This window comes from Vanessa tameamea, chromosome 19 (genome assembly GCF_037043105.1).
Source record: "Vanessa tameamea isolate UH-Manoa-2023 chromosome 19, ilVanTame1 primary haplotype, whole genome shotgun sequence".
In the NCBI taxonomy this organism is placed as follows: Eukaryota; Metazoa; Arthropoda; class Insecta; order Lepidoptera; family Nymphalidae; genus Vanessa; species Vanessa tameamea.
Genome location: NC_087327.1, coordinates 2,994,216 through 3,009,176, shown reverse-complemented (window position 1 = coordinate 3,009,176; position 14,961 = coordinate 2,994,216). Strand labels below are relative to the sequence as shown.

Sequence of the window (14,961 nt, the reverse complement as noted above, 5' to 3'; positions counted from 1 at the left end):
TAATTATATAACCTGTACTATTTACATAAGAAAACACATGTGATCTATAAGGATTATTTTTAAATATTTGACAATAGTTCGGTAGGCCATTAAACACAGAGCTACTGAATATGCCATAATTAAACCCATAGGCAATAAAAGTATAAACACACTTCCTTAGTCTAATGGCTAGTTAGCTAGTACATTTGAAGGCCCTGGATTCGAACCCCGGGTCAAAGCTTCAAGCTTCCGAAAGCTCGTATCGCCGTTGTGCCTGCATAAGAACTCTGCCACTGTTGGTTTGCCGTCTGTCGATGAGAATAAGAGAATAGTGACTTCACCTGAGTTTGCGCACTCCGTTGTAAAATATAATATTTTTCAGGCAATTTGTCATTGGCAGTGTCTAGTCTTCTTTGAGAATGGTTGTCGTGGTCGTAATCAAAATCAAAATATTCTTTATTCAAGTAGGCTTATAAAAGCACTTTTGAAATGTCATGTTACAATGTTGAATTAAATTTAAATTAAAGGAGGACATCATTTAATTCAAACAATTTATTTTTAAGTACCATTGTTGGTCCAACATCTGAACTTGCCAGACAAACGTTAGGCTCTCGTATGCGCAGTAAAAAGGGAAATAGTCGACTATCTGCGTTATTGTGGCAATACTCATTACTCTCTTCAGTTACGGCACGCACTCCGCGCAGCCACCTGTGACTAATTTCTAACAGGCCAACTTAGATCATGTTTGTTGTTGATTGTTTTTATTCGGAAAAATGTAATATATGTTAAGAAAAATAATTTAATGGGAATATTGAAAGTGACAGAAAATTACAAATCAGTTGTCAACCCATCGTAAGTGGATGAAGTAAATTTGCCAAAAATATTGGTCATAACTCATAACATTGGCTGTCGGGGCGCAGTTGCGATCAATTAATCGAGCGTGTCTGATATAAAACGAATTCCAAACATATTGTCACGTATTATTTTGTATATGAATTTAATTATGCGTTAACGAATTGTCTTACTTCTCTAATTATTTCACGCTGGGTCAATTATATTTTTTAACATAAATATTTATCTGATTTTTTTGTTACGTAGTGTACCTGTCTCACATTCATAGTCGAGTTCCAAACGGTTATCCACGCTACCAAGTAACCGTGCCATACCGATGATTTGGTATACCGATGATCTGGTAACATCTACGCTCCCATGATTGGTGGTGCATAGGTGTAAGGAATGGTTAAAATTTTGTACGGCACCAAAGTATATGGACACTTACCATCAGATGACCCATTTGTCAGTCCGCTTACCAATTTTATAAAAAAAAAAGACTCGAAGCAAAAGTGATACAAGTAAATATTAAACTCAATTAAAATTATCATATTGTGATTTTATTGTCAGCGATGTTTTAATTAGTGAAAAAATAACTCATAATCGTATTTAAAAAAAAAAATTATTAAGTGCGTTATATACTAAAAATTGGGTTTGAATTCTGGTAATAGAATATTCACGACAGTCAATAAAATTTTATACAAAATATATTTAAAGAAAGAAAGCTTAAAATATAATCTGTGGAATGCAAGTTTTAAACTTCGTGACAGTTGGACATTGCTTTTATAGAAAACTCGGATCAAATCATAATCGAAGCTATTAAAACTATGAAAACATTAACAAACATATTTGTTTGTTAATGTTTTCATAGTTTAAAGAGCGTTTGTGTGCTAAAGGATATTACAACACTAATGACTTTTTAGTTGACTGCACACCTTGGGAATGAAATGATCGCCTCCAGGCTGTTTCAAATAACTAAAATATAATAATTATTGTACATGCAAAATGAAAAAAAAAAAAAAAATATCCCGCTGAGTTTCTTTCGCCGGTTCTTCTCAGGTCCGAGGTGCTAAATTCCGAACCGGTGGTAGATTTTTGACAATCAATAAGCAAGTGTAAACACTTCTATATTGAATAAAGATTTTTGATTTGATTTGATTTGATTTGTTTTCCTTACGGAACTTAAGATTTAAACGCAGATGAAAGGAGAAATCATGGGAGGATATTACCATAGTGCAGAATTGAGTCCGCAAACACGATTGCACTCACTTAGAGAGTCATTTTACTTGGTGGTAGGGCTTTGTGCGAGCTTTCATAAGTATCTCATACTCATCGTATTTTCTACCGTGCAGCAGCAATCATTAGTATTTTTGTTTTACGGTTTGAAGGGTGAGTAAGAAAATTTAAAATACAATCTTAGTACAATCTTAGTTACCAAGGTTGGTGCACATTACGAGAACTAACTACTTAGATACTTGGTTGATAGTTGATTATTTTTTAATTTTGTTAAGAATACGATTTTATTTCGAGTAAAATGTTTAATTTCAGTTGGATTTCTGTTTCTGTTGCCAAAGGTTAAAATAAAAAGTAAGAAAAGCTAAAATAGGAGAATGAAGGACGAAAACAATTATGTGTAGAGCCAAAAATGTATAAAAATAAACAAAATACGCAGGTTTTGTGGACTAAAAATCTCTTGTTTTATTTAGTATTAATACTGCAAAGTCAATTAAAAATATACCAAAGATAATAATAATTAACAAAAATCTTCAAAAATTGCGTTACGTAATACTTGAACGCCCCCTAAGATTATATTTTCCTAAACCACCGAGTATGACTTGAATTATTATACTATAATTAACACTTGGAACCTAAGTGATGGGTTTGATCCCGCAAACTTCAGATATGATTCACTTGTTCTAGCCATCTCGACTCACGAGACTCTTGAGTCTTTCTTTTCAAATAATTCCAGGTATGAAAATCATGTGTCAATAGTCTCGAATCCCTCACGTTACACATATTACATCTCATTAAAACGTTTTATAAATAAAACCATTATGAGATTAAGTTACGGAAACGTAAAAATGAAACACAAAGCTGACAATTATTCTTTCCATTTTATATATAATGTGTAAAATGAATACATTTAAAATATGCAAATCCAGTACTCACAAGGTCGTGACGCAGTAACATCTCTAAGATGTATCAGCTTCTAACAATTATATTATCAATATGGCAAATATAAGAAATAGAAGATTCCCAACCCAGTGTTTGTAACATGACAGATTTCAAATAGATCCGTGATGAGGCCATCGATGCCGAAGCTAAAAATAACCAACCGTTAATGTCATTCCAATGGTTCCCGCTACGGCGTTCTATTGACATTGAATTGGTTTTCATCCGCCCATGGCACGTGACGTCACTTGACCTACTTGTAATCCATATGGCGCCTGTTTTATATCCAGATTATCTTATATATGTATTAATATAAATTGCGAGGACGGATAAGTATGAAATTTTGCACGGTTAAAGTTTATAAGGAGAAGAATTAATAAAAAATTCGTTACAGACATGGGCTTGACACACTCTTATATAACCGTTACTGTATTGTCTTCTATCTTTTTTATAATTTATATAAATATTTATAATATATAATATATTACTTGCTCATATCTTGTAGTGACACTTTTCCTTCTACTAAATTTTGTTTCTATATAACATTCATCAGTTGAAAATGTTTACGTGAGTTCAAGTTCAAGACCTCCAAAAATTGAGAAATAAATAATGGCGACGACGTTCTTCAACTTATTGCTTACTTAGCTTCCATTCGCTGTGAGGTAGGCAGGATAGGTGGTAGGTACCCAATGTCCTTGACCGCTTGAGTAGTTTAAACGTGAAAGTGTAACAAACAAACACACTTTGGTATTTATAATATTATAGTTAAGATAAATCCATAACTTTATATAGCTTCATATTTTTCCTTTCATACATATTAATCAAATTAAATGTATCAAAGATGATTAGTGTGCGATCTTAACAAAATTATAAGAACAATACTTTTTTTATTAATTTCAGAGTCGTCCAGAGAAACCCGCGCTGGGAACAAGGCCGCCACCGCCCGCGGCCATTGTGCCAAAATCCGCAGATGGTCCGCGTCCCCCTGGGTGGAACGGCCAACCGCGGCGGCACGGCTCCAGCCGCTTCAACGTGCACAATCACAATCAAGAACTTGTCAAACTACCCCCTTTAAAAGGTGAGAGATATAAATACGTTAATTATTGATATCTAGTATTTATATGCGATAGTTTTTTTTTTCTTTTTGCTTCAGTAACTTCAATGTGATTCTTAAACAGTTTTAAATTGTTTCAAAATACTATTTTGTATTGTACTTAAACGACGAAATTATATACATTATTGTCACGAACGGTTGAACATTAAGTGTTACAGTACACACACAGTTACACGTGACACAGACTACATGCGAGTTGCGTGTGAGATTAGTACTCGTGCATGTGGATACGTGGGTATGAGGAGCAAACAGCTCGTTGAATGGGAGAGGAAGCGGAACTAAGTACAAAGCAGAGGATGCCAGGCAAAAAGCCGGGACGAACGTATGCCACTTAGCGAAGCAGGGCAAGGGCTCTTCTCATTAACGGGCACTGTTTTACACCTATTAAAAAGAGAATTAAATATAATTTTTATGCATCTTTACTACTGTTGTTGTTTGTGCAATCGGTAAACATAAACAAAACAATGATTTCGCTGAAAATATTTAAAATTCGTCATGAGTAATAATAATTTAACAACATAAATAATAGTAAATATTATTATTCTCATAACAGCATACAAACAAATCAACTGTAGGATGTCTCATGTCACCGCCGCGTTATCAAAAATTAGACCGTATACGTTTATAACGCGTTTCTAATAATATTGTTGATTGTCATAGTTTATTTAAATATAAATTGATTAACCATCCACACAATGTTCGAATCGTTAGTTAATTAGTTACGATACGACAGACATGTCTTTTTAACTTTCGATATAATCACAAGGCGATTTGCGGAACCTGCCCACAGTCAACACGAAATCAATTGTAAATAAAATGTTTCTAATTCCGATAAATGTGAGTGCGGTCTGCGTTAGGAACCTCCACACGAGTTGATGAAACTTCAATGATTATTCTGTAGAGCTAATGAATATGTGTAGTTATTACGAGGTTGTCGATTCCATTATTGTTTTTTTTTTATTTCGATGACTACCCAATCATCGTCATTGATAACATATTGTTTTCTAATTAACTTATCTTTGGACATTATTTTTATCTCAGCTTTTAACTGACTAAATATAGACACGCGCACAGTTTACTTATATAGATATTGAATAGCCTATGGGTAGAGCAATGTTATGATAAGATAGTCTTATTAACAAATAGTGTTGATAACATTAATGGCACCAATCGGACAATCGTAACCCACCGCTGAGATGCGCGAAAGATCGCGGTTCTACACTCTCTGGATCCAGTCGTGTCCTGTCTCGTTCTTTATGTCTTCTTCTTCAGGTGACCCCTATCTGGCTGGAGGGTAATTGTTATTAATGGTTACGGAATCATTGATAACATTACCACACTACATGTTTTATTAGGCGGTTCTTACGACTTCCACGCACTGAGATGGTCGGGAGATTCTTTTCAACTCTTGCCGAAAGCATACTTTATATGCTACAATATACGTTTTATTTATATTTATCGAAAAAAAAATTAAAAAATAAATTCAATGACTTCCTTGTTATGTACAACGGTAGAACATTATTATTTCATCTAGAAAATAATGCAATCGCTTTTCTTTCCGAATAGTTATTACGAATGAATATTGTTTAAAATTTAAATAGAATGGATTGTATAAGACGTCTGACTGCGACACTTCGGTATTGATTTACATAGAAATGATGTCGCTGAAACTAGACCGCTATACTTTTGTAAAACAATAAACTCGATAGACTTACGGAAAAGAGCAGATTGTAAGAAGATTTATTATAATTCCCCTGTGACACATATTGGCAAGAGTATTACCTAACCAATAAGTATGATTTACGTATAGCCTATACCATGGGAGTTTCTAATAGCTCAGCTATTCAAATATCTCTATTTATAATGCAGCACTGTTCCACTTAACTACTTATATCCACTTTAATTTTACTTCCGACAGCTTTATACCGTTCAAAAAAACATTTTTTTTTTTCGTTAAACCATAATTAATATCATAGATTAATTATTCAAGCCCTCGACTAGTGATAACGCGTCAATCCGATGTCCGATGAAGTGTTGTTTATTTGGCTTTTGTTCTCTTGTGATTGGAATTGGAATATCTGGTCGGGAGTTGTGCAACCTCGTCTAAGTGGAGAGTCACTACCAACTATTATTGCTGTGTTTTTAGGTTTATTGGATGAATGAAACAGTATAATTACAGGCACATGGAACATCTTACCGGTTACAAGTTAAATTTAAGGAATAGTTAAAAAAATATATCTCACTATCTGTTTGTGTGTGCGTGTATATATGTATGTCCGAGCGGTATTGTTTTATAATAAGTAGACCCATTTTCTTGTCTGCCTACAAAATAAAATATAAATTCCTTAATAGGATTAATTTAAGTCCAACTGTTCAGAACGCCGTGAGTACCACTATTTAGCAATGTTCACTTTTGTTAAACTAAGCAATTAATTTAGCTTGTTCTGAAATATTCGCAATTTCTTCGACAATATAATTTCTATAGAGAGACAGTTTCGGGTAATAGAATTATAAGTGAATCTTAAAAGTATCCCAAGAGAAAAAAGGACATGGCGAAAATACAAAACTCGCTTACTATCAAGTGACGCGTCCGGTCACCTTTCTCCTTCACCGTCCAACCTTGAACTTGTTATTAATTCAGTATACTTTACTAAACAAAGAGAGAAGCGCCCGCTATAAGGAAGAAACCAATTAATCAAATCCAATTCGCTTTGTTTCTTCGATGTCTATTTTTGCGTTTCAAACCATGGAGCATTTTAGCTTCGTACTTCTAGTTTTGTGGTTCATTGTTAAATACCAGACATGTTGTTTTTTGTTTTGCACTAAGTGTCGACACTTCATTGCAAGTCTAAATGATCTAAAAAGATTCATGAATTTAAATTCGTTCCATTAAATTAGTAGCTTAATAAATATGTAAATACTTATAATAAGCATCTATGGACGGGTGCTACAAGGTCCAATGTCATAACCCTTTATTTTGGTAATAGAAATAATGAACAGATGTTCGTTGTTTTTTTTTATAATATGTGTAATATAACGTATCTAATATTATTGGTATTAATCTTGTTAAGTTTATCCCGTTTCAGCACAAATAAATTTATAATTTTATAAACAATTTTGCCAATGGCAGCATTTGATTTACCCGCCTATTTACCTGCGCGAAATTTATAAAACTTTACCTATAGCTCCCAAACCGTTAGCAACACTTTAACCCTCGAATGTTTAGCTTATAGCCTTCCCTTAAAGCCAAATTATCTCGATACTAAATTTTATCTAAATCGGTTCAGCTGTTTAAGTGCGAATAAGTAACAAATATTAATATAAGTAAATGAAAATACATAAGAAAATCTGCCTAAAATATCTAAAGGAATTGTTATCGTCCTTTTCTTAAGTAGCATAATTGTAATTAAAATATTAAAGCATAAACTACGTTCCTCTAACCATATATTTGTTTATTAAGCAATAAATATCCCGAGCTTTAATCTAAGTTTCGCTGCGAACATTTATCTTGAGCGCGCTTGTACTTGTCAAAAACAGAAAAGGTTCCCTTATTCAAAATTAAAATCTTGCAAGAACACTTAAATTAAGCGTTAGAAATTTTAAGAGCTAGTACTTGAATTCAACTTTTAATTAACACAAAACAGAACAATAACTGTTTTATTAACTTCATAATAAAATTTATTATAATTTCAAAAACTAAACTTTTGTCATATACTTTCATTCGGATAGTACAATAACTTGTAATAAGTATTAAAACATACTTCGTGTACTATATACGTATTAATTTTTATTACAAAAATTATTAATTGAGATGGTATTATCGATAATGTTGACAGTATTATATAAGTTGTACAAACTTATTTAGTTAAATGTTATAAAATGTAAATCTACCGTGATTGAAAATTTAAAAATAACATCATAATAATCACTTGATCGGTATTCTATGTAGTGTAAGCATCCTACTATTGTTTTCATCGTTCGCTGTCAAAGGATTTCGTAGTTTGTTTGTTTCGGAACTCAATTTACCATTAATGGATAAAAAATGGTGGGAAAATTGTTTAGAATAAAGAAAAAAATAAAGCTGAGTGAAAATTAACTCAGTTTTTATTTTCTGGCGACAATTTAGAGCTCAACTTTCTACGTTGCATTGCGTTCGAGGTGTGCAATTCAATTAGAATTGCCTCGTGGATAGAGTTTTTAATTATCGCTCGAGAACACTATTGTAATCTACCATTAGAACGATGTAAGCCCTTTAGTGGCCCATAAATTGTGTCATTTAACAAAAGCTAATTCGTCGACAGAAGGCTAATTAGACCTCTTATCTTAATTGCGGTCTGACCTTATCCACTGTTTGACATCGCCTTATGTCTTGATAATAAAGCTAAGGGAAACCTCTGGCTGCAGTATCAAATGAAAATATTTAAAGTGTCGCCGATTTAGAATCGCTTTTTCTCGGGAATGATAAATCCTATGGGATAAAGTTTAAGGACATTTTTTGTAGATAATTGCAAAATCAATACTTTTTGTCTGGAGTTGTTTTTATTTTATTTTTAAAACCCCAATTTTTCCAACTTTGACATTGTATAAATAATTTTGCTCACTTGGGAACTGTTCGCAATTTCACTATAAAGATACTTTTTAGATTAATAATAATTTGTGTAAGTGTATCTTTTTCGGGTTAACTTGAAGATTAACAATTATGAGATCAGATACGATGTTGATTTTTATGTTTTATTTTGTCTAAAATAATTCTTGATTTTATTCAAAATAGCTGTTTCAATATTATAACTATTGTTATGAGAGACTTTATTACTGCTAACTTACCAGACTAATTCGAGGATACTTGGTTCACACATACATATGTGATGTTGAACGAATCTTATATGTGAGCTCTAAAATCATTTCCGTGTTTGATTTAAAGGCTCGAAATAGATTATCCGTCAAAAAGTTACATTTTATAATATTAAAATTGAAAAATTGCATTCGAATTCAAACTTATTTTATTTGCGTCGCATACGAGGCTTCACTTCCTTTCACTATATAAAAACTTGTAGCATGCACGTATAGATCTATTCACACACGAAGGCGCGCCCCTCCACACAAAACTACTGGCGTGCATTTGTGTGAGTGACGCTCATACTTACAAGATTTCAGTGTGCGTGATATGATTGAAAATAAACAGCAAAAATATACAAATTAGATTATATTTGTTAATGCACGCGAATAGTTTAACGTGGTGGGGCGTGTCTTCGTGAGTGAACTATATCATATTCAAACCAGACTCGACGTTTGACGGGTACGTAGGTTGCTCTAACTTTGAAAGCGTGCTAATTATAGTGCTGTGCTCACATAATAAACTTTAGTAAACTGACAATAGTGTCATTCTTTCGAGTACAAAACCATTGATGCATAAGTAGCTATGCAAAAAGATTTGAACTACATTCGCTCTTTCAACGATCTTCAAAAGAATCTAGGAAGTTTATTTCCTCTTTTCAAGTTTTCGCGTGACCCAGTTATGCCGTTAAACATTATGTTGACATTTTCTTTACATTTCTCATCTCGTGTCTTTGCCCTCAGAAGCAATTAACGACTAGATAAAACTCCTCAAACGAATTCACATTTTGACAAATTTCTAATGACGCTATCTAAGCTATTTTAATGAAGGTGGATTCGAGTGGAAAGCTGGTTATTACGAAAGGATTTTGCGAAATTTTGAATTTAAGAGGTCTGATTGCGTCTTTAATTTCATCCAATCGTGCAACATCTCGTTCAAAGTATACCTTAAATTTAGTAGTACCTAATCAAATTCGAAAACATTAATAATGGTTGTTTCTATAAATTTTATCAGAAAAATGTTTGCTATAAACATTGCTTTGATATGAAACATGCAGATTTTACATTATTTTCCCGAAATAAATAAATAAATTTAAAATTTTTTGTAAGACTGACAAATTTATCACCTGGTAAATGGCAACTGCCCATAGACATCTTGTAAAGTACCACCAGTCTTGTAAAGTAATATGATATATTTCTTGTGCCTGTAGTTACACCGATTCACTCTTCCTTCATACCGGAACACAACAATACTGAGTATTATTGCTTGGTGGTTTATGTAGTAATAACCAGTTTACTATTTTTTATATATTACGTCCAGGTTCATACAGGAGAAATAGGTCGATCCAACAGCATCTATCAGGTTCAATCTAAACCAAACACACTAAAAAAAAATCACAATCAAATAATAAACACTTTAGGAGGCGTTCTGTTACAAACACACGTAGAAGATTTACATATATATAAATATTGTATGTTTATATTTTGTACACAGATTTCATGTATCGTATATAGTTAATCACGCCAACGCAGCTCAGCGATCCGATTGTTTTTGTAATTAACGCTGGAAAAACTATAATCAATAAATGTCTTTATGAATTTAAAATTCACGTTTTCCATAGAAGGAAGAGTAAGTTTTCTCGGAAAGCGCTTAAAGCCGTTAATCCCGCGCTTGAATTCTCCGGTCGTGTCGGATTCTCGACCCATCGGCTTACGAGTGAGGGAATGTCTTGGCCGGAATCGATTCTGAGGACATCATCATATTTACACCTAATAGATAGACAGTTCGTGGTGTAATTGTTAAAATCTAATAGAATTAATTAGCGACCCGCCCTGGCTTTGCGCGGGTTCAATTTATTAATAAAGATATTTAGAAATAGGCATAGGATTAAAAAAAATAGTTATATTTATTTCATAACGTTTTTTGTATTAATTTGTACAATTTTTTTCAATTTTATTTGGTGGTAGGGCTTTGTGCAAGCCCGTTTGGGTAGGTACCACCCACTCATCAGATATTCTACCGCTAAATAACAGTATACTGTATTGTTGTGTTCCGGTTAGAAGGGTGAGTGAGCCAGTGTAATCACAGGCACAAGGGACATAACATCTTAGTTCCCAAGGTTGGTGGCGCATAGGTGATATAAGGAATGGTTAATATTTCTTACAGCGCCTTTGTCTATGGGCGGTGGTGACCACTTACCATCAGGTGGCCCATATGCTCGTCCGCCAACCAATGCCATAAAAAAAAAAAAATTATACCAAATATTACTTCCTCGTTTATTTGTCTTTCCTTAGTGAAAACCGTATCAAAATCCGTTGAACGGTTAAGAAGTAGCTAGCGGAGATAGAGCGACTTTGTTTTATTTATAGATAGAACTGTCACACCAATATACATAAAATTATATCAAAAGATGACCTTTCAGAACTCTTTGTTTGAAATATTAAGTGAATAATTTGAATACTACTTGAGAAAAAATATTAAAGTCAAACGTGACGGAACTGAAATATTTTTGCGCCAAAAACTTAACATTTATTTATTAGAATGCAGGACGATTACAAAGTTTGTATATTGTTTTGTCTAATAGCCGTTTATTTTATCGGTATTAATGCGATGAGATAATTATTACGTTTGCGATAATTGTATGTCTTACTTACGGTGTTATAGATAATTTTTTGAATATGTTACCTTTCAAAATTTACTTTTACTCACCCCATTAGTTTGTGTACTGACATTTTAATTCCCAAAACCATAAACATTATAGGGAAATTTATGTTGATTAAATTATAAATATATTATGTTTCAATCATAAACGAATCATAAAGAATACGAATTTCCAGCAGCGTCCTTTGTGGTCATTTTATTTCGGTTGTTTTGAAATAAGATCCTAGTTGTTATACATTTTTGGAGAGCTAATACAACGGGTATGTTTTTAAAATAATCTGCAGGACAAGTTTCATAACGATTTTTTTTTAAGTCATTTTGGTGGAAAAAAAAACCAAATTTTTTTTTAAACAATATCTTTTTCCGTCTCTCATTTTTAAATTTGGACCGATAATTATTGTTTTAATATTGACAAATAACCAGTGTTTATTCGTTTTTATAAATCAGAAGAAAAAAAATGATTTTAATTGAAACTTTTTTTTAAATAAATTTTTGAAGTTGCATTATTGACTTATTTTGAAAAAATCTAAAAAACTTGATAATTAATGCATTATGCATATGTGGGTTAAAATTATTGCAAATAGTTACCCCTATCACCTCCTAACGGGAATACGTCGAATTACTAATAACCCTGTATATAATACTACTAATACGTGAAGCAATAACTTTGTACCCATTTTTTACCTGAAGTGTATTAAATTTGGCACTATTAAAATTTATGTGGAGAAGAAGTGCAGAAAGTCAATATTTTTATAAAATATGCAGTATAAAAACATTAAAATGTTTTTTTTAAAAACATTACACGCAATGCGATGCATTTATTTACATAACACTTAATATAAAACATTCATAGTTTACGAATCGAATTTCGACCAATGGGCGATCACTAGTATAATATATAAATAGACCTGGAAATATAATGCGGTTAAAATAACGGACAACCGCTACTTCTACTAATATATGACGGCTTCTTAATGCCTGCTGCAAAAAAACATACTTTATGCATATAAAAAAGTTACCAAAATATGCTTCGAAGAAGGTTTGGTTGCTGTTTCACCCGCTTTCAATTAAACTATTGACGTGACGAGCGTAAATTTCATGTTCTTGTAGTATATTAAAAAAAAAACATCATTTCAATATTATCTACAGTTTGACAAAATATCGTTAAGAGAATTATATAATATTTCATGTATGTATCTTGACGTTTAAAATTATTTATTCGTATGAGGTCGTTGACCTTTAAACTTTATAAATTATACAATATTATTGCACATTCATATTTTTTTGTAAGTTTCACAATCAATAACAATGTAGGAACTTTTATCAATGATATATGCAAGGGACGTTGAATGAGGTTGAAGAGAACGTTTGAATGCAAAAAAAAAAAACAATCTGCACAACGTTGACAACGTAGGTAAATATAAAACGTAGGTTGGTGATTTACATAAAAACCTTTTTAAGCATGAGTCAGGATATTTAAAGCCCATAGCCGATCGATGGCTTAATCAAGGGGGAACTCGTCTGCCACAAGAATGCTCCCCTTGTCTACTGACTCGACCCTCAGACAACCAAACAAACTTTGACCCTCAGTGATTCTCGGAAAAATTCCTCCGAGGGGTTGGTAATATATTTACGACATATTTATGATGTCGAAAAGTTTTAAATAATCGTCTGGATTGCTAGGAACCTGCGATTTGTGTGACATAGTCACGTTATGTCTGATGCTATTGCCCGGTTGTAAAAAAAATACTTTGTTTTAGTTACTTAAATTCAATATTTTATAATTGCAGCTCATTGTTAACCATGACAAGGTAAGGATATGGATAAATGTATGAATTTATTGTCATAAAAAATGTATCGACTTAAGATATAAAAATTGTTTAGAAAAGTCTTCTGCGTTATCTTTAAATATTTATTATTAAATAGACATTTTTTATATTCCTAAAAACCGATAAAGATATCGAATTCGTATATATGTATATATACAAAAAAGCACCCGAATTAGTAACCCCCTTTTTATAAGTCGGCTAAATATAATATGAAAATATGAACTCACTTCCGTAAGCATGTGACATGTTGTGTAAAAAGGTCGAAGGCAGTGGTATCGGAGGTTGCATAGGACGCGATGCTCGCGAGAGTGAGTGAGACGGTGCGGGGCGAATAAGTGCGCGCGCAACCATCGCGGCGACGCGGGTGCGGGCAGAGACGCGTGCCAGTCCGGCCGCCCCCGCAGCTCGCTCCGGTCCCGGCGCCGCCGGCTCCCGCTCGGATGCCGCTGCCGGCCGCCGCCTGCGATGGTCCACGCCGGGCCGGCCGCGCGCGCGCCCTCTCGCGCTATGTTCGCCGCCGCTGAGACCAAGCCGCGCCGCGCTGTCTCGCCACTTGGGATACCTAAGTCGCCGTCGTTCCATTCCGGTCTCGATCTCGTTGCCAACCAGGGCACCAAGCGTTCCGAGAGCGTATCTGACGTAGCACGCGCGTTCCGGTTCGCACTATTCGGTATGGAGGGCCAAGGGCCTCAGAAGGCGCCATCGCCTCCAGATGCGCGCTCTCCGCCACCACCCATCAATGCTGTCGCCACTGTCGCCGTTTCGCCCGAGCGCCCACCAGCTCCTAATAATGACAAAGAGAGCTTGATGGTACAGCTGCCGTTGCTCAAAGGTTCGCCGAACTTTAAAATAGTGATTTTATATATTCATTACGTCTTCGAAAAACTTCACAGTTATTATATTCATAAAATTACGCGTAAATATATGTAGCGCCATATAAGACAAAAAATGTTCTGGTGAATTGGTTTGCGGATGTTTCTGACGTGTCAATGACTTTATCGACCATGCAAGTTCCATAACCAAATGCGTATTGTGTAGCGAAGAAAACAAACTGCGAATACGTTGGTAAATTATATTTCTTCATGCTGAAACAGTTTAATTCAGCAAATGGCGAGACCGCCGCAGAAATATATCGACCGATCGTTGGCCGGCATTTGACGGCTACAATAAAATTATAAGTATAGCCATGGGTAATGGAATGTGACGTCCTTCGCCCTACACTTCGTATATAGTTTTATCCCCTAATACAAGACTGTCGGAGTTGACGCATGAATATAAATTTATACTTCATCTTATCTGACGTGTTCATCTGCAACATTTTAATCACTTAATTGAGATCATGTGCCCAATTTAGCGTTAAATGTTTAAGTTTAGATCATACGCGTTTATGTACCCGGATTATCACATGTACTTATCAGCGTTTTAACGCAAAACATAAGAGTTATATGTAAAATAAATTGCTTAAATATATGTTTATTTCTCAAAACAGCATCTGGGTACAAATATCCTTCACGAATAAATATGAGACGTATTTGTCGACT

General features: G+C 33.9%; 1 protein-coding gene across 4 annotated transcripts in view; it reads left to right on the top strand.

Moving 5' to 3' along the window:
- The window catches only part of LOC113401204 (serine/threonine-protein phosphatase 2A 56 kDa regulatory subunit gamma isoform-like), a 54,996-nt gene that overhangs the window by 22,116 nt on the left and 17,919 nt on the right, over positions 1–14,961 (top strand). For 2 of the 4 annotated variants that reach the window (XM_064217812.1, XM_064217810.1), the window contains exon 3: positions 3,883–4,060. In XM_064217812.1, the coding sequence (XP_064073882.1) occupies positions 3,883–4,060 (178 nt within the window). Of the gene's footprint in view, positions 1–3,882; positions 4,061–13,839; positions 14,253–14,961 lie in introns of those variants that run through there. The other 2 variants (XM_064217809.1, XM_064217811.1) reach the window with 1 other exon arrangement.